Source organism: Podarcis raffonei, chromosome 11 (assembly GCF_027172205.1).
Source record: "Podarcis raffonei isolate rPodRaf1 chromosome 11, rPodRaf1.pri, whole genome shotgun sequence".
NCBI classification, from domain to species: domain Eukaryota; kingdom Metazoa; phylum Chordata; class Lepidosauria; order Squamata; family Lacertidae; genus Podarcis; species Podarcis raffonei.
The window spans coordinates 20,972,976-20,989,197 of record NC_070612.1 but is presented as its reverse complement, the minus strand read 5'-3'; the positions used below and the strand labels follow the sequence as shown (position 1 = coordinate 20,989,197).

Here is a 16,222-nt window from a genome sequence, read left to right as displayed (position 1 = left end):
CTTTGCCTAACAATCTCAGCTGTTGCTGTTTTTCTGTATCTGGCTGGGTAGGAAAAGAGAGGGTGCCTTTTTGCTGGCTGCACCCAGATTAGGGAACACTTTGCCTTGTGAAACACTGTAGGCTCCGCTTCTTCACTGTTTTTCACTGCTTGTTGAAAACCTTAAAAAAAATCCAAGCTGTTTTTTTATGAATTAGGCATATGTTTAAACTGCTGACCCTGCCCTTTGGTGAGCTTTTTGTGTGATTTTACACTTTTGTTTATTTATTACATTTCTATCCCCTCCTTTCTTGTAAGAAGCTCACGGTGGCCTCCATGGCTCTTCCCCTCCACGTTTCATCCTCATAGCAACAACCCTGTGAGGTTGGTAAGTCTGAAGGACACTCACTGGCCCAGTTAGCTTCATGGATGGGTGAGGATTTGAGCCTAGTCTGACTCTTAACCACAACAGCACCATGGCCTATATGCTGTAAGCCCCCTGAGTGATGTATTTACACCAGAAGATGGGTGTACATATAAATGCTCTAATAGAAATAAAATAGTATATGTTAGTTCCAAAGGCAAATGGGTAACATTTGACCTTCTAGCTGTTTTGCTTTAAGAGCATCTATCTGCACAATGACAGAGGACAACACTGGAGGGTATCAGCAAACCAATTTTTTATGACAGGAGCATTTTATAGATGGACTACAACTGCCCTAGGCCACAATCCTGGCTCCCAGTCACATTTCAGAAAGAACCAGCAGAGTGCCAAGACCAAAGGCCCCTGAAGAGTTCTGGCTGCACTGCTGGACAAAGGACATCACACAGGCCCATTCGCACATTTCTTTCATTTCATCTCTGAAATCTGAAGTGAAAGAAGTGAATGGTTTATTTGCTTACATACATGTGCATCCAACTGACACACGATCACACATGAGCGCATTGCGCCGAACTTAGAAGCGACTTTAAAAATGGCAAAAGTGTCCCTAAGAGAGCCCAGAAATGGCACAACAGGCACAAAAACGGTGCCTAGCAATCCCGCGAGCCTTTGAAAGTGCAATCCCAGAAGCCCTAGCACTGTGAGCAAGGAGGTTTGGAAGAATCAGTTGTGGTGGAGTCTGACGGAATTTGGAAAGTGCTGCTGGTTTTTTAAAGGGTTTTTCAAGGGTTAACAGAGGTTTAGAGGCTTTTCCAGTTGGCACAGGGAGCCAACACACAATTTGTTGTATACTGCCTTGGTATTCTATTGGGGGGGGGTCCATTTTAAATAAATAAATATAAATAAATGAACTGCATGAGCATACAGTGCAACTAATTGAGCAAGTAGATGCACAGATTGTACACTCACTGAATGTAAGGTACAAATGCCCCTATGTGCTTTACCAGCGGTTTATTCCAAAGTACTAAGGAACATGCAGACACACACAAAAACACACCACATGGTTACATTCAGCTTCCCCCAACCTGGTGACCTTCAGATGTTTTGGGCTACAGAAAATGGCTGTGGCTGGTGGGAATTGTGGTCCACAACATCTGGAAGGTAGCAAGTTGGGGAGGCTGTTTTAGTTCAAAGAGCAACAACATACCCTCAGCATGGGCCCATTTTGAAACACATGTGGCTCGTCACAGACCACGCAGTATTCGTTGAGCACTGGAATCCGCTGTTCTGCAAACTCAATCGTCTGAGGACAACGAAAAAGAGAACAATACAATCTGCTTAAAATAATTAACAAGCAGCTCCACGTCCTCCAGCTTTCCGAAACAGAGGAGGCATTTTGTCCTACCTGTACGAGGAAGCCATGGTCTCTTATTGGAATGGATTTTGCACCGTAATTTGGCTGTTTTAAAAGAGAGAAAAGTAGCAGCAGCATTAGAGCAAGTCTGGTATACTGAAGCATTAGTTTCAGAAACAGGAGATGCATTGGTCTTTATTATATAAAGCATGAAATTGTTGACATTTGCACCTGGAACACACTTAAGGGAAATCCATGTCTTATTCCAATGGTTTTCACTTGAGCATGTTTAGCAGCACCAGCAGCAACAAAAATTGGGGCCAAACAAAGAAAACAGGGGCCAAACCATTTGCACAATTAGCAAACTGCATGAATGTCTTTTCAAAAGTAAATAGGTAAGGTCAGGACTGGGAGAGAAGGCAAAGGTTTAAAGTAGGGATGGGGAACACTTTTCATTCCAAGGGCCACATTCCCTCCTGCAGAACCCTTTGGGGACCATATGCCAGTGATGGGTGGAGCCAGTGGCAAAAGTGGGTGGTGCAACAAATGTGAATTGTATTTTCATGGAATAGGCTAGTATCTGTACACACACCCATCTGTATCCTCCATTGAGGCAAACAAGAAGCATTATTGGAACTCCAAGTCATATTCTAGCTGGGCAAAAATACCGTATTCAAGGAGGGGACAAAGCAGGGTAGGTGGCCTGAAGGACTCCCCACCTTAACCACATGCCTGAGTCATAGCCTGAATTGAAAGCAGTTCAATTAGCCATTCATGCAATTTGCCAGCTGTGTGCATGGCACTGCATCTTGTTTGGCCCTCCTTTCTGAAAGTTGTGCACCTGTATCTAAATGTTGTTCTATGTTCTACCAAAGGAAACTGGACACCATTCTTTAAAGAAAAAAGGCAAACATCTGTCCTTTTAACACCGCACTTCTACGCATCCATAACCAGATCCTGAGCGAGGCCAATGCTGATCGGAGCTGGGCTTCCCATGCCACTTTCCATATTGACTACAGAGATCAGAAAGGGTGTTGTATGAACATCTGCTGCTGAACTCCACATGTTGTGAAAGCAAAAGGTTACCAATTTAATCATCATCAACTCTGGCTAAGAGGGTAGGACTGGGTAAGAGTTTTGCCTGAGATCTTGGGAGTGATGCTACCTCCAGAGTGAAACCATACTGGGTGAGATGGACCAGTAGCCTTGATCAGACATCCGCTAAACCACAGTACAATGTGGTGAAAATGAGTCTCCCTTCCCTTCTTCTGAAGAGCCCACAATGGGGAATATAAAAGCTTTGACTTATATCCCAATATTCCTCTGAAGATCTCAGGATAGCGTATGTGCCTGCTTCCTGACACCCACCAATTTTATGATTACAATCACCATATCAGGGAGGTTAGGCAGAAAGAGATCATGAGCGGCCCAAGGTCAACCCATGGAAGCTTCATGGCACTGTGCCCACATTGCTTATCATGACATGACTGAGCCTAGCTTCCTCTGGGGCTACCCCCGCCCCCCCCAATTTCCATCTCTGGCAAAAACACCAGGAAGAGCTCAGAAGCTCTTTCAGTTTTGATTAACCACAGATTGGCATGTCACCTGAATCCAAGAAACTATGGTTAATCTTTGAAACAATCTAACTTTTAATCATGGGGTGTGCAGCTATACTTATATTAAGCATAGTTTCAGTTTCAGATGCTATGCTAGTGCTGTTAATCAAAGCCAGAGGTGACAATTTCCAGTCTCCTCCTTCCATCCATGCTAAAGATGGAGGGGGGAAATGGAAGCTTACGTAAGCTCATTCCCATCACATATAAACCATTTTTTCCTCATGATCTCTTAACACAGCCATTGTGGAGCCTGGAGCACAAATTTACCTCTCTGGTGACACCTACTTTATTGGGTTGTGACTGCTGTATTGTGCAACAAGTCCTTTCTCCAAAGGCTAAACTATCATCAAAAGTAGTATTCTAAAAATTAATTACTGTACTTTATCCATGAATTTGCAACAGCAGGAATACCAATATGGTGAGGCGGAGAGAATCTCACACCTTTCATTCTCTTCACATGATTTTCCCAGAGCAAATAACAGCTGTCTGCATGAATAAGATTTTAAATATCTGTACCAGCACTCAAAATAATAAAGTCATGGCAGAATTACTTCCATGATCATTTTCCTAATCCTTTTTGAAAAACAGACAGTGCCATCATTATACCTAGAGATTCCTCATAATATTTTGTGGTATTTTTTTAGACATGATTCAATACTTCCTTGGGAGATATTCCCAGAATATATCTTCTTATCTTCTTGGATTAAATATATGGATTAAATATATACCATTCAGACATGATTTTCCAGCAGGATTGGCACATAGTACCATGGTTAATGGTTGCCTTCTATTGCAAGATCACAAGGCCCATTCTTTTAGTCACAGAAATGTTAACATGGCAAAATATCATGCAATACATTTGTTAATAGTAAGTCCCAAGGGGACAGATCAAATCAGAAAGGTTCACCAGTGTGAGTGGAAGCTGAAATGCTTTCTAAGGCTGCAACCAATAACATATATTCAAGCTGGACAAGTTCTACTGACTTAAGTAGAAAATGGTCAAAAATGGACTGTGTGACAACACATATATGAACAAAGGTACAATTTCATGCAGTTTACCAAACTCTGTTTCCACTTCTGCATGTATTGTATGTTTAACTCCCCCCTGACACCCAGAAATATGTGGAGAAGAAAAAAAGAAAACCCACAGAACAAAACTGGTTACGCACAGCAGATTGTGATGGGGATGATGAAGATGGTGTTAAGATACCAATAAGCCCTGAGGTAAGAGAGAGCCTCCTGCCCTCTGCTATGGTGGGTTCTTTGAAAAGATCCATTTTAGAAGACTTGGGGACACCAGAATAAGTCTTGCTGAGCAACTTGTGGTTCTTCAGCCCGTCTAATTCATCCATCCTAAGGTTACTGGAGTAAGACCTGCTCAAAAGTTTGTGGGGCTTCAAAGTACTGTTGTGCTCACATCGAGTATCCCCAGAGCATGGTCTACTGAGCAACTTGTGGGGCTTCAAAGTGCCGCACTCATCCTGCTTGATGGCTGCTGAGCACGAGTGGTTCAAGAGTTTGTGCGATTTAATGGTCATTGTGTGTTCAGCCCTGGGATCGCTAGACAAGGAGCGGCCAAAGGTTCGGTGGGACTTTGTGACACACGCATCCTCAGCCTTAACTGTGCTAGAACAAGTCCTTCTCAACAACTTGTGGGTTTTTGAGATGCCATCCTGTTCGGGTTTCAGTTTTGATTTGTTTTTCCCACAGCCTGGTGGAGGATAACTCGGCGACCTTGAAAACAGGCAGAGAGAAAAATTAACTGGAGCACAGCTTGCTATGAGAAATACCAACAACATCTTGCTTTTGTTCAGGTCTCAGTTGTTGTCTTGACTTGGAAGTGAACCCTCTTATTCTTTCCCCAGGTCCTTCACGTGAATGCCTGTCAACAAACCGTCAAGCCAAGCTCCAAACAGGGGAAGGTCACAATTGAGTAGTAGAGTGTATACAATCCAAGTTTACTTCACAGCATGAGCAATTAAGAATATTACTGGATAACATCTGCTCTTAAATGAAGCTTCAGGAGAGGCACAACCCCAACACTTCTTCACACAAAGACTGACTAACTTGTGAAATTCAGTTTCACAGAATGTGGTAAAGACTAGTAGCTTACATAGCTTTAAGAAAATACTGAGAAATTCATAGAAGGTTGGTTTACAGCAGTGGTGTCCAAACCCGGCCCTCCAGATGTTTTGAGACTACAACTCCCATCATCCCTAGCTAACAGAACCAGTGGTCAGGGATGATGGGAACTGTAGTCCCAAAACAACTGGAGGGCCGAGTTTGGACACCACTGGTTTACAGGTTAACCAAATGAAATTATTGAAATTAGAGGGAGATAGTACACGTGGTATTCAACTAAGTTTTACTCAAGAGTAAAACCGCTGAAATTAATGTGCTTGAATAAGTTAGACTCATTAATTTCAATGAGTCTATGCTGAGTAAACTAGCCAATGTGTCTCATAATTAGATACTGTACTAAGGACAAATAAACTATACAGAATGGTTGGCCATCATCATGTGCTTGAGGGTGTTCAGAGACAATTGTCTTCTTTTGGTATATCTACCAAAATTGAAAACAGTATCTTTGAAAGAAACTACGTTGCTTGATTAATCACAGACACCAAAAAATATTTAATCAATTAATGCCAACCTTTGAATCTAACTAGTTAATATATTGAATAATTTAGCCCAGCCTTTGCCAACCTGGCAGGGGCTGATGGGAGTTGTAGTCGAAAACATCTGGAGAGCAACAGGTTGGTGAACTGATGTAAGCCAATCTCCCTCCCATCCTTTCTAAGGTATGCTAAAGAAATAATGGCATCGATTTCAACTAGGTACCCATGTACAGAAGGTTTCTTTCCATGCATGGGTGATGGAATTGAGACTAACAGTGGATTCCACCTGCAAAATTTGGGATGGCAATTTTTTTGAATCCCCCTTAGTCCCTTAAGCCAGCTGAACTGTTCCTGCTCTGGAGAATCTTTGGAAGCCACCAGAAAGAGATTTGCAGAGGGTATAGAAAGTGCTGTGGAGAAAGAGGGAAATGATATATGTTATCTCTCTCGCTGGTAGGAGCAATCCAACTCTGCTCAAGGGATGATTCCACCAGCAGAAAACGTGTTAAGATCTGAGTCATTGAAATCACCCACAAGACAGTGAACAAGGCACTTAACACAATAATGCAAATAATCTAACGGAGAAGATGACATATAATTTGAAATTGCAATAAGGACGGGTTCCTCCAGACATTTTCTTATATGATTTGGCATTTCTTTATGACATATACTGTGGAACCATCATATTCAAGACAACCCGCGTCAGAAGCCTGGCCTGGCAAATCTAGAACTATACTTGATGATCTGATAACGTTGAAAGTCTTTACTTGGACTTTTGTTATTTTAACTCATGTGAAACTACTCATTCTACATGCCTATTTTAAGGTTTTGATTTTTGTATTTCGATTTTTGTTGTTTTAATTGCTCTCTGTTTTATACACTATATTTTATACACTCTGTTTTATACAATATATATATATATATATATATATATATATATATATATACACATACACACACACACACACACACACACACACACACACATATATATATATTAGCTGGAGTGTAAAACCTTAATTATTATATCACGACTGTGTGAATTTCCCCCCAGAGCTGGTCAAGCAGATCTGCAGCACTCCTTATGGTAGGCACTTAGCAGCAAGAGCTGAAAAAATAATATTTAGCACTTTTGCACTCTGCAGTGTTCACTGCCTCTATGGTTGCTGTTAATAGAACTCAACAAGGCACAGCTGAAGCCCTTATAGGAAGTGGGATGAAAGAGATTGTGCAATGGGGACCTAAAGAACTTATTGTGTGAAACGTCTGAGAAAACCACAACCTTCTGAACTCAGTTTACGTGATTTGTCCCACCTCCTGCTCAGTAGAGCACTGAAGTATTGTATACACGAAATCTAGCAGGAATTCTGATAAGCCCAGGATTCTCCCTTGCATGGGGGACCCCTTCACAGGAACATCAATATGTGAAAATGGCCTTGCCCAAATTGCATTGCTGCCAAACGCACAGCTAGTAGGGGCTTGGTCAGATGCACACATCAAGAATTAGGGGAGGGGGGTCTCACTGGTATGACATTGCGGTCCCCTCATACATGGAAAGTATATTTGCAACGATCTGAGTGAACCTCTCTCTTAAGGAACCCAAAAGACTTTATTCAATCTCCTAGTAGGATAGCACCGTGCTGCTCCATGATCACTTGTGCCTACCTGCGCAGTGTAGAAAAGATGTGCAGAGGAGATTTCACCTTCTTCTCTGACATTTTTTTGTTGTGCGTACTGTTTGATTTCTCTTTGCCATTTTTCCATTGTTGTGTGACAAACGTTTGCATGATTCTGAAAAGTTGAAAACACAGAGACAAATCTTTGATGTGCATCTGCACACGTATGTAAGACTCAAAAGCGTCCCTTTCCCCCAATCTAACCCTGAAGATTTGCTATTTCTAATTTGGCTCACTGGATGTTTCTTACATACAAGACATATATAGAGATAGCCATCCTTAAACATGACATTGAGAGAAGTGATGAAGCTATGAAAAGCTTTTTAGTTGTATCAGCCTTGAGGTAGGGTGTGGCTTCCAACCAGCTTCTCCAGCTGGGATTGCCTACTGTTGTACAACCAATGACAACCCTGTAATGCAGGGATGGGGAACCTGTGGCTCCCCAGCTGTGGTTGGACTACCACTCCCATCCTCCCTAACTACTGAATATGCTGATGGGAGGTGGAATCCAACAACATCTGGAAGCGTTACTTGTTAGCCACCCCTGCTGCAATGTGTGAAGGAATATCTAAACTCTGCTTTCCTCAATTGGTTGTGTTCCAGATACTGTTGGACTACAATTTCCATTATCCCTGACCATTGATCATGCTAGCTGGGGGCAGCAACAACATCTGGAATGATCCAGATTGAGGAAGCCTGGACTACATCAATAAAGGTATGACATGATAGACCTTGATCTGTCTTTTTTTGGATCCTTGGAAAACAGGTGCCCATGGCAATGCTGTTATTAATTCAGACTGCATCAGTCCAAAAGCAGCTAGACACAATACGTTGCAACAAAAACACACACAATATGGGATTTAGTTTTAGCAGAACTCACTTCTTCAGCTGATGCCCCAGTCCAAATCTTTCCTTAGTAGAGATCTGAAATACATCAACGGTGGGCACTGTAGGACAGAAGATATCGTTGAAAAATTGAGAGAAGCTCACATATTCCAAAGCCTACCATTACTATAGCGGAGTATTAGAGCCCAGTCCCCGTTACATCTGATGAAAATTGTGTACAAGCAAAGTTCACAAGACTGTAGAAGAGCTGAACAGAGAAAAGGTTTTGGGACACTGAGACTCGTGGAAGATTGTGAGTTTCTTGCATATCAATGGAAAGGACCTTCCCCACAGGTTCTGTGTTGGTAGAGGCTATGATGCCTAGCAAAGGCCATGGCAGACAGCATCAGGGATAGCCATGAGTAAGCTTAACTGGGTTCAATTTGGAATGGCATTGCTAAAAGCAAGGGATTTGGACTCTGTTGAGATAGGCTCTGAATTAGCTTGTTTCAATCTTGGGCCCATGCAATGCTTCAGGTTATGTCACATTCTCAAAAACACAACACAGCTGGAGGCTTCTCACCTCCAACCCCCAGCACGTTCCCCCACTCAGATTCCGTTTCTGCAAAACCTACCCAGCAGTACTGGAGTCAACCACAAAGACTGCTGTGGTGGTTTTGGCCAGGCATTTGGATGCTGCAGAAACACTAAGATAACAAGATATTTTCCTTAGGAGCCCCGGGAAATGACAACTTACACAGGTCTTCATGCCCACAAAGCATCAGCTGCCCTTCCCAGGGCCACTCTCTTCACCAGGCTAGTTTAAGATGGAAAGGGATTTCTGTGATGTTGGGAAGCGCTCTGGTTCTTAAGCCCACCAAATTGTGATCAGAGCCCAAAACCTCAGAGAGACATGGGCCTAGTTTATAATTTGCCTGTCAGTTCTGAAATAGGGAGGTTCATACTCTAAACTCTCCCAATGGGTCAACAACTTCAAAAAACAATCCAAGATGGGTGAAAAGTACCCTTAGAGAAAAGGCAAGGATGGTGGATGATCAGGCTTTCTGAAAAGCAAAGCAAAACAAAACAAAATCTGGAAAATTACCAGATGAATTGCAGAAAAGAGGAGGCCATGGCAGTCCAGCAATAGTGTTGTCAGAATCCCTGGATTTTCAAAAGGGCTCAAAGAGGAGCAGATGAAAAATCTTAAACAGGTTATTACCTCTTAAGAAACCAGCTGAGGAAAGAGGGGGGATATTTGCACCTTATGTAATGTGGAGCAGGACTCATCCGCTTTTAGGAAACTGACATTAGCTACATCAGGAGCAGCTTTATTATACTTGTATGTTAAATCAGATTCCCAACCTCTACACATGCATTAGCGTGGCATTTTTATTCCATAGGGTTCAAGTGCTTTTTGTGAAAGGTTACAGATTATTGCCACATTAATTTCTTGCAAGGGCAAGAAAGGCATGTGTTGACCTGGCTGCCCTGCCACTGACTGTGCCTGCTTCACTGCTGGATGCGATCCAAAATCCACAGAAGTGCAGTACCATTGTTAGGATCAACGAAATAAAGAGCAAGCGTTTGCAGTCTGCAGAACAGAAAACTAGCTCAGGCAAGAAGTTAAACAAGGATATAAAGCCAAGAGCAGTGTAGCCTGCAAGTTACAACACCCATCAACTGGAGTGCTTGGCTGCATATGATTTTCATGAGACTATTGGACACGTCTGTCTTTGGACACGTGCAATATTATTTGGGTCACTACTTGGCTATGGAGAAAGAACTTCTCCTGCTTCCAGGAGAAACATCACCTGAAGGCTTTTAATGTAAGTACTGGTGAGACACAAGAGGGATGGGAGCAGAGAGAACAGAAAGGGAGAGAAAAGTATGGAAAGGTAATGTATAATTTACAAAGCAAGGCACTTGGTGTGGATAAAAATTGGCTGCATTCACACAGCAGTTTATTCCATTTCCCCAACATTTCCCTGTTAATTCCAGGATTGTATTTGACCTTCCATAGAGTGTGAAAGCCACTTCCAGAATATAGTGCATTAACCTAGAAAACTGCAGGAGTAAAATGACAAAATTTGGGGCAATATATCAGCAGATGATGCAGAAAGGGTGGGGAGTAGTGACATTGTCCAATGGTTCCCTGGTGCAAATGAAATTTAGTGTGGCTTGGCGGTATATTGGTCTAAAAGTTCCATAAGACAACTGATACTGCAATGTGACAGGAACATCAGAGAACAGGACAGAAGTGCCAGCATTATTAGCAGGAAAACCAACACAATATTTCTCACGTCTGAATGCACCTATTGATACAAGTGACGAGTGAGTAGGTATTGAAGTCCTTTTCCTTTGGCTGTTTTGGACTGGAGACAGGAGTGCACAGCCAATGCAGGATTCAACCCCAACCCCAGATGATGTCACAGATACGGCTTGGGGAAAATGACCTCACTGGTCAACTCAAAAATATAAACAGGGCACAGATTGCTATAACAAGGAGACGGCTGAGTTCTTTCATGAATGTGAAAAAGTAAACAACTATTGAAAGACGGTCGTTAGGACAAAGATAATAAGTGTTCATCTACCACTTGATTAAAAAAACCCAAACACTTCTTCCTTAATTTTCAAAAGGATGCTACCTCAACAATTGCTTTGAATTAGTGTTAATGGTGATGCTTAGACAAGAGAGTGCAAAAAGAAATACTCATAAAGAAAGAATAGTTTTGTCAAGTGATGAAATTAATTGTGCGAGTGAATGAACAGCTTATCAAATAATTGTCTTGGTGACATAACAGCTTATCAGAAGTTCATTTCAAAGTTTTTAAAAACTGAGTAAAGGCTGGTCCCCTATGACTGTTGCTATAATGAATTTTCTATGCATAGAAAAATCATAACACAGCTTGGTTTAAGGCTTAGAGTGAAATCTTAGTGATACATGTTATTGCCTCTAGGGAACTGAATTTTTCTCTCTCAATGGGTCTTCTGTGTGTCTTTTCTTTTCAGCCAGAACTCACCAGAACTCAGTTCTGGCACTTCTCAGGTGGCCACCATTACCATTATAAGAGAATAAAGGAGGTGTTCGTGGTGTATTCTGGCACCTCTTTTTCTAGAAAAGGGGAAACTTGAAGCCCAGTGATGTAGCATCACAGCCTTTGGAGCATTACGTAATACACAGAAAAGGAAAGGAAGAAACTGGCTGAGGTTTTCAGCAGTAGGCATGCATTCTCCATAATATCTTCTGACTTTCAAACCATTTCCCTCAAAACCCTCGAGTTTCCTGCAAGGTTATCAGAGCTTCCTCAATGAGATCACCACAGTGGGGGGAAAGACAGATTGCCAGCCTATACTGATCTTCCAGTGCAATATGTAGCCATGGAAAGGGTGGGTGGGTTTGTCCTCACTGCAGCCCTGTGTGAATGGAAAGCTGCCACAGATTTGTGCCCCAGAATTCTCTGCAAGGCACCAGGGTTCTTCAGGAGGTAAACAAATGCAAAAGGGTTGTGGGTTTGCTGAGAGTAGGAAGTTGCAAAGTAAAATCTTAAGAAGGATCAGGAATCCTGACCTGATTGAGAGTCCATCACTCTACTTCATTAGCAATCCATTCTGACTGATAATCGCCCACACAGATTTAATAATTGAATTTCTGTAGTTAATCCACCCATTGATTATTGCTATGTCTCCGTCTGCTAAAATTAAACAGCCCTTCAGAAGCCAATACTCTCTTCTTGAGGATATAATTATGCACTACAATCGGGTCTCGTAATTGCTTGGAGGAGAAAAATCATCATGGGCCCCATGTGCAGGACTCCCTACAAAGGCATCGCATAGGAAAAAGGAACAACAAAAGCGACTTACCGGGGCCATTTAGATATTGCGTGAGTGAACAGTGCAACCGCACAATTATAGGCTCTGTGCGGATCACGTCCCATGCCACTGCAATTTCTTCCTGAATCAAGAGCACAACAGAAGCCATTAGCCATTATCATCAGGTTCAAATTCCGCCATTCTCGCTTCCAGGGCTGGCAAAGGAAATGAATGTGCTGCCCTAAGTTGCTGTCTAGACTGATTTGCCAAGGCATGAGTTCTATCAGCTTCTACTTGATATTAGTAACTGGAAAGAGGTCAGTAATAAAGCATGAACTGGATTTTGACAGAAATGGGATTCACAAATGAAAAGAATATGGAACTTTCCCCTTCCCGTGGTACCTATACAAATCTCTGCCATGACCATCATTTTATCTCATAGGTTTGCAGAAATGAAGCTGTACAAAAGTTAGTCTTCTTGTTTTATTCCCCCAGAATGGGGAGGGAGGGATGGGCTATGCAGGCATCTACGCAATGTGGTTTCCATCTTCAGTCTCATGCAACCTGATTCTATACAGATTTACTTGAAGTCAGTCCCACTTACCCCCACAGTGGCTTACTCCTTGTGAGTATAGGATGGTTGCCTTTGTCCAAATAAATTCATCCCATTACTTCTGATATATATATATATATATATATATATATATATATATATATATACTTCAAATATATTTCAGTTTCAGAGTCAGAACTAGGATGGCTTCATTAAACTATAGCCTATGGTTAACAGCTTTTACTTAGCGAGGTGTGAGTTATAACAAAGTGGGCTGTTTTGTTTCCATAAATTGCCCTGAATGTCTTCCACGAAATATTTACATTTAAAATAAAAGTTCTTCTTCAAGCGTGAGAACTGTTGAAGGAACATACATTCCTATATGGTACAGCTGTTAAATATGATAATGGACAAAGATCTTACAAACCATTTGAATCATGAGAGATTGCCATCTACAAGCCACATCAAAAAATGAACATAGTCAAAGTTACATAAAAAGATGATTAGAATCCAATTCCTGATTTATTGGTCACAGTTATTATCTCTATACTGATAAATTTTGGAATGAACTAAACATCCCAGATATTAAAAGCTGACTGACAAACCTTTCGGGTTTTGCAGTAATGGAAAAGGTCGAAAATGGTTTTAAATGAAGAAATGATAAAATTTATTCCACTACATTTAAAACAAAATAGTGCTTTCTTTCACAGAGATTTTGGCCTGAACTTTGCATTTCTTGGCTTGGATAACAAATCTTGGCAACTCATCATCTTCCTATAAGAGCCAAGCATTGTCACACGCACGCCACCAAATTCTTCTTCAGTTCAGATACTAATCCAAGATGGAGATGAACACAACTCCTCCCTGTCATTGAGAATCCGTTCCCTCTGGGTGTGGAAGGAAAACAGACACTAGCACTGCATGGTAAGAGTTCACACAGTGCTACAAAAGATAGGTCCTGTCACAGTTCTCATGCTCCTTTGTGTACAAGGTCTTGTGCAAAATAGAAAAGACACACACATTTTCTCATGCAACACTAGTGTTAAGGCATGTTGAATTTTTCAACTTTCAAATTCCCAAAATGAGAGGTGCTGAAAAGTTGTAACATGATTTGGGAATTCAAAAGGTATTTTGGTTAAATTAATATAATTTAGTTTTGCTTGGTAAGGAAAATGTGTGTAAAATTGCATAGAAATCACTAAAAATGATTGTCAAGTACTTGCAGTTGTATATTATTATTATTATTATTATTATTATTATTATTATTATTAATTACCTGACATGTTCAGAATGTAAAATTAAAATTCTTTGGTTTTCCAAAAGCAGTTTATGTGCTTAATCAAATGTAAACCTACCAAGCTCAATGTTGTCCAATCACAAAAATAATAGCAGATTTGAATTCCTCACATCCAAAAACACATTTTTAAGAACACTCACTGAAGGAATTTGCAAAAATTAAGTTTTACCTCCTAAAATGGCATGCTCTACCCTAGTGTGCAGTAGGCCACTTCTGTGGATGACACATGCCATTCAAAAAGGCACTTTTGGACCAAAAACCGTCCGTCCATGGAGTAAATGGCCGGAGGATATGCAGTAGGGCCCATGGGATGTCTTTCCTGTCTTTCCTAAACTTTACACACTTTCTTGCAAACACGCCAAATCAAAACATAACATGAAGAACTATTGCAGAGGACTGTGACACCAGGTCTCTTGTCTCCTGCTGTAAACTTTTGGTATTAATGGAGAAAGCTGTATCATTTTAAGTCACCATGACATAAATGTATACAACTACACCAAATATTTAAGAGTTGCATGGAACCTATCACAACAATGTTTCCACTGAAAGCAGACTCATGCAACGGAAGCTTCTGGTGGTAAAAAAAAGTGATGTGCCAGTGTGTGGCTGACTACACATCTTGATGAAAAACAAAGGCAGTTATGTATTAATGGTTGCTATATTACCATATGGTTTAATTACTTACATCAAGAAAGCTAACATCAATATGCAGATCAATGTCTACATCATCAATGGCTCCATATTCCCTGAAAGGAAAGAACAGCATGTTACAACTAACTTTGATACTCGTGATCATAAGAAAGAGATATCCTATCAGCAGACTGAAGAATATAAAACTAGAAGACAGTCAACCGTATATATAACCCGGTTTCCTCTAGCATAAAAATGGGATTTCTTGCAGTATTGAATAGGTTCTGTTGCACCTGCACCAAAATGGTTCCAATGTCACCTCTGGGTGGCTTTTGCTGAGACCATACCTCAGTAGCAGAGCTGATCATCTGCACACAGCAGATATTATGTACAGTCTCCAGTATCTCTGGATAAAAAGCTCAGGTAGCAAGTGAAGAGATATATATCTTGCCTCAGACCCCAGAGAGATACTAACAGTCACGGCAGACATTATAGTAGTGAGCTGGATGGACATATGTATAGTCTGATCTGGTAGACAACAGCTTCTTGTGTCTTCAGCATAAAGAAGTTGGAGGAGATTGTGGCAGGATAACCTCCAACAGGAAGCCTTTGGGAAATGAGTGGCATTTTAGCTCACGTTTGGAGATGTGGTTTTAACGGTGAAAACGTAGTTTCGTGCTAAGCCACAAAAATGAAATGGAAGAAAAGAATGTGCAATCCAAAACAGCCAAAATAATTTCCATTCTAAGACACAGCTAGTGCAATGCAGCAGCCCCAAAGATGGAGTTATGAAGCAGCATTGCCACATGTTATTGACTTTCGATCCACCAAGTCGCTATTTTAAAATCATTAACTTTTAGGAAAAGCCACACAAAATGGACACCTCTGTGAAAGGATGGTTCAGGATGATACACAATGTGTCATTCTGTTCTTTGTACACCTCAACTTGTTTTGTCTGTTCGTGGAAACAAAACCATTGTTCTACACGATAAGGGAAAGCCTGATCAGGCACAGTGCAACCACTTCATAATACAGTGGAATCTCGGGTTAAGTACTTAATTTGTTCCGGACGTCCGTACTTAACCTGAAACTGTTCTTAACCTGAAGCACTACTTCTGTGGAAGCCGCCCAGAGTGGCTGGGGAAACCCAGACAGATGGGCGGGGTACAAATAATAAATTATTATTATTATTATTATTATTATTATTATTATTATTATTATTACTACTTTAGCTAATGGGGCCTCCCGCTGCGCCGCCGGAGCACGATTTCTGTTCTCATCCTGAAGCAAAGTTCTTAACCTGAAGCACTATTTCTGGGTTAGTGGAGTCTGTAACCTGAAGCGTAGGTAACCTGAAGCGTATGTAACCTGAAGCGTATGTAACCCGAGGTACCACTGTACTAGAATACATCAGATGGCTGTTGTAAGAATGACTAAAATAGTATATGTAAAGCAATTCAATCATGCAAAAAAAGATTAA

The 16,222-nt window shown here is 41.2% G+C and overlaps 1 protein-coding gene across 8 annotated transcripts in view; it reads right to left on the bottom strand.

Annotated features, from left to right (window-relative positions):
* Positions 1 to 16,222, bottom strand: part of PARP8 (poly(ADP-ribose) polymerase family member 8) — a 157,523-nt gene that overhangs the window by 39,212 nt on the left and 102,089 nt on the right. For 5 of the 8 annotated variants that reach the window (XM_053407928.1, XM_053407927.1, XM_053407929.1 and 2 more), the window contains 7 exons: positions 14,798 to 14,858; positions 12,314 to 12,404; positions 8,505 to 8,571; positions 7,614 to 7,739; positions 4,479 to 5,064; positions 1,766 to 1,819; positions 1,568 to 1,663 (listed from right to left, as the gene is read on the bottom strand). In XM_053407928.1, the coding sequence (XP_053263903.1) occupies positions 1,568 to 1,663; positions 1,766 to 1,819; positions 4,479 to 5,064; positions 7,614 to 7,739; positions 8,505 to 8,571; positions 12,314 to 12,404; positions 14,798 to 14,858 (1,081 nt within the window). The remainder of the gene's footprint in view (positions 1 to 1,567; positions 1,664 to 1,765; positions 1,820 to 4,478; positions 5,065 to 7,613; positions 7,740 to 8,504; positions 8,572 to 12,313; positions 12,405 to 14,797; positions 14,859 to 16,222) is intronic. The other 3 variants (XM_053407932.1, XM_053407933.1, XM_053407934.1) reach the window with 1 other exon arrangement.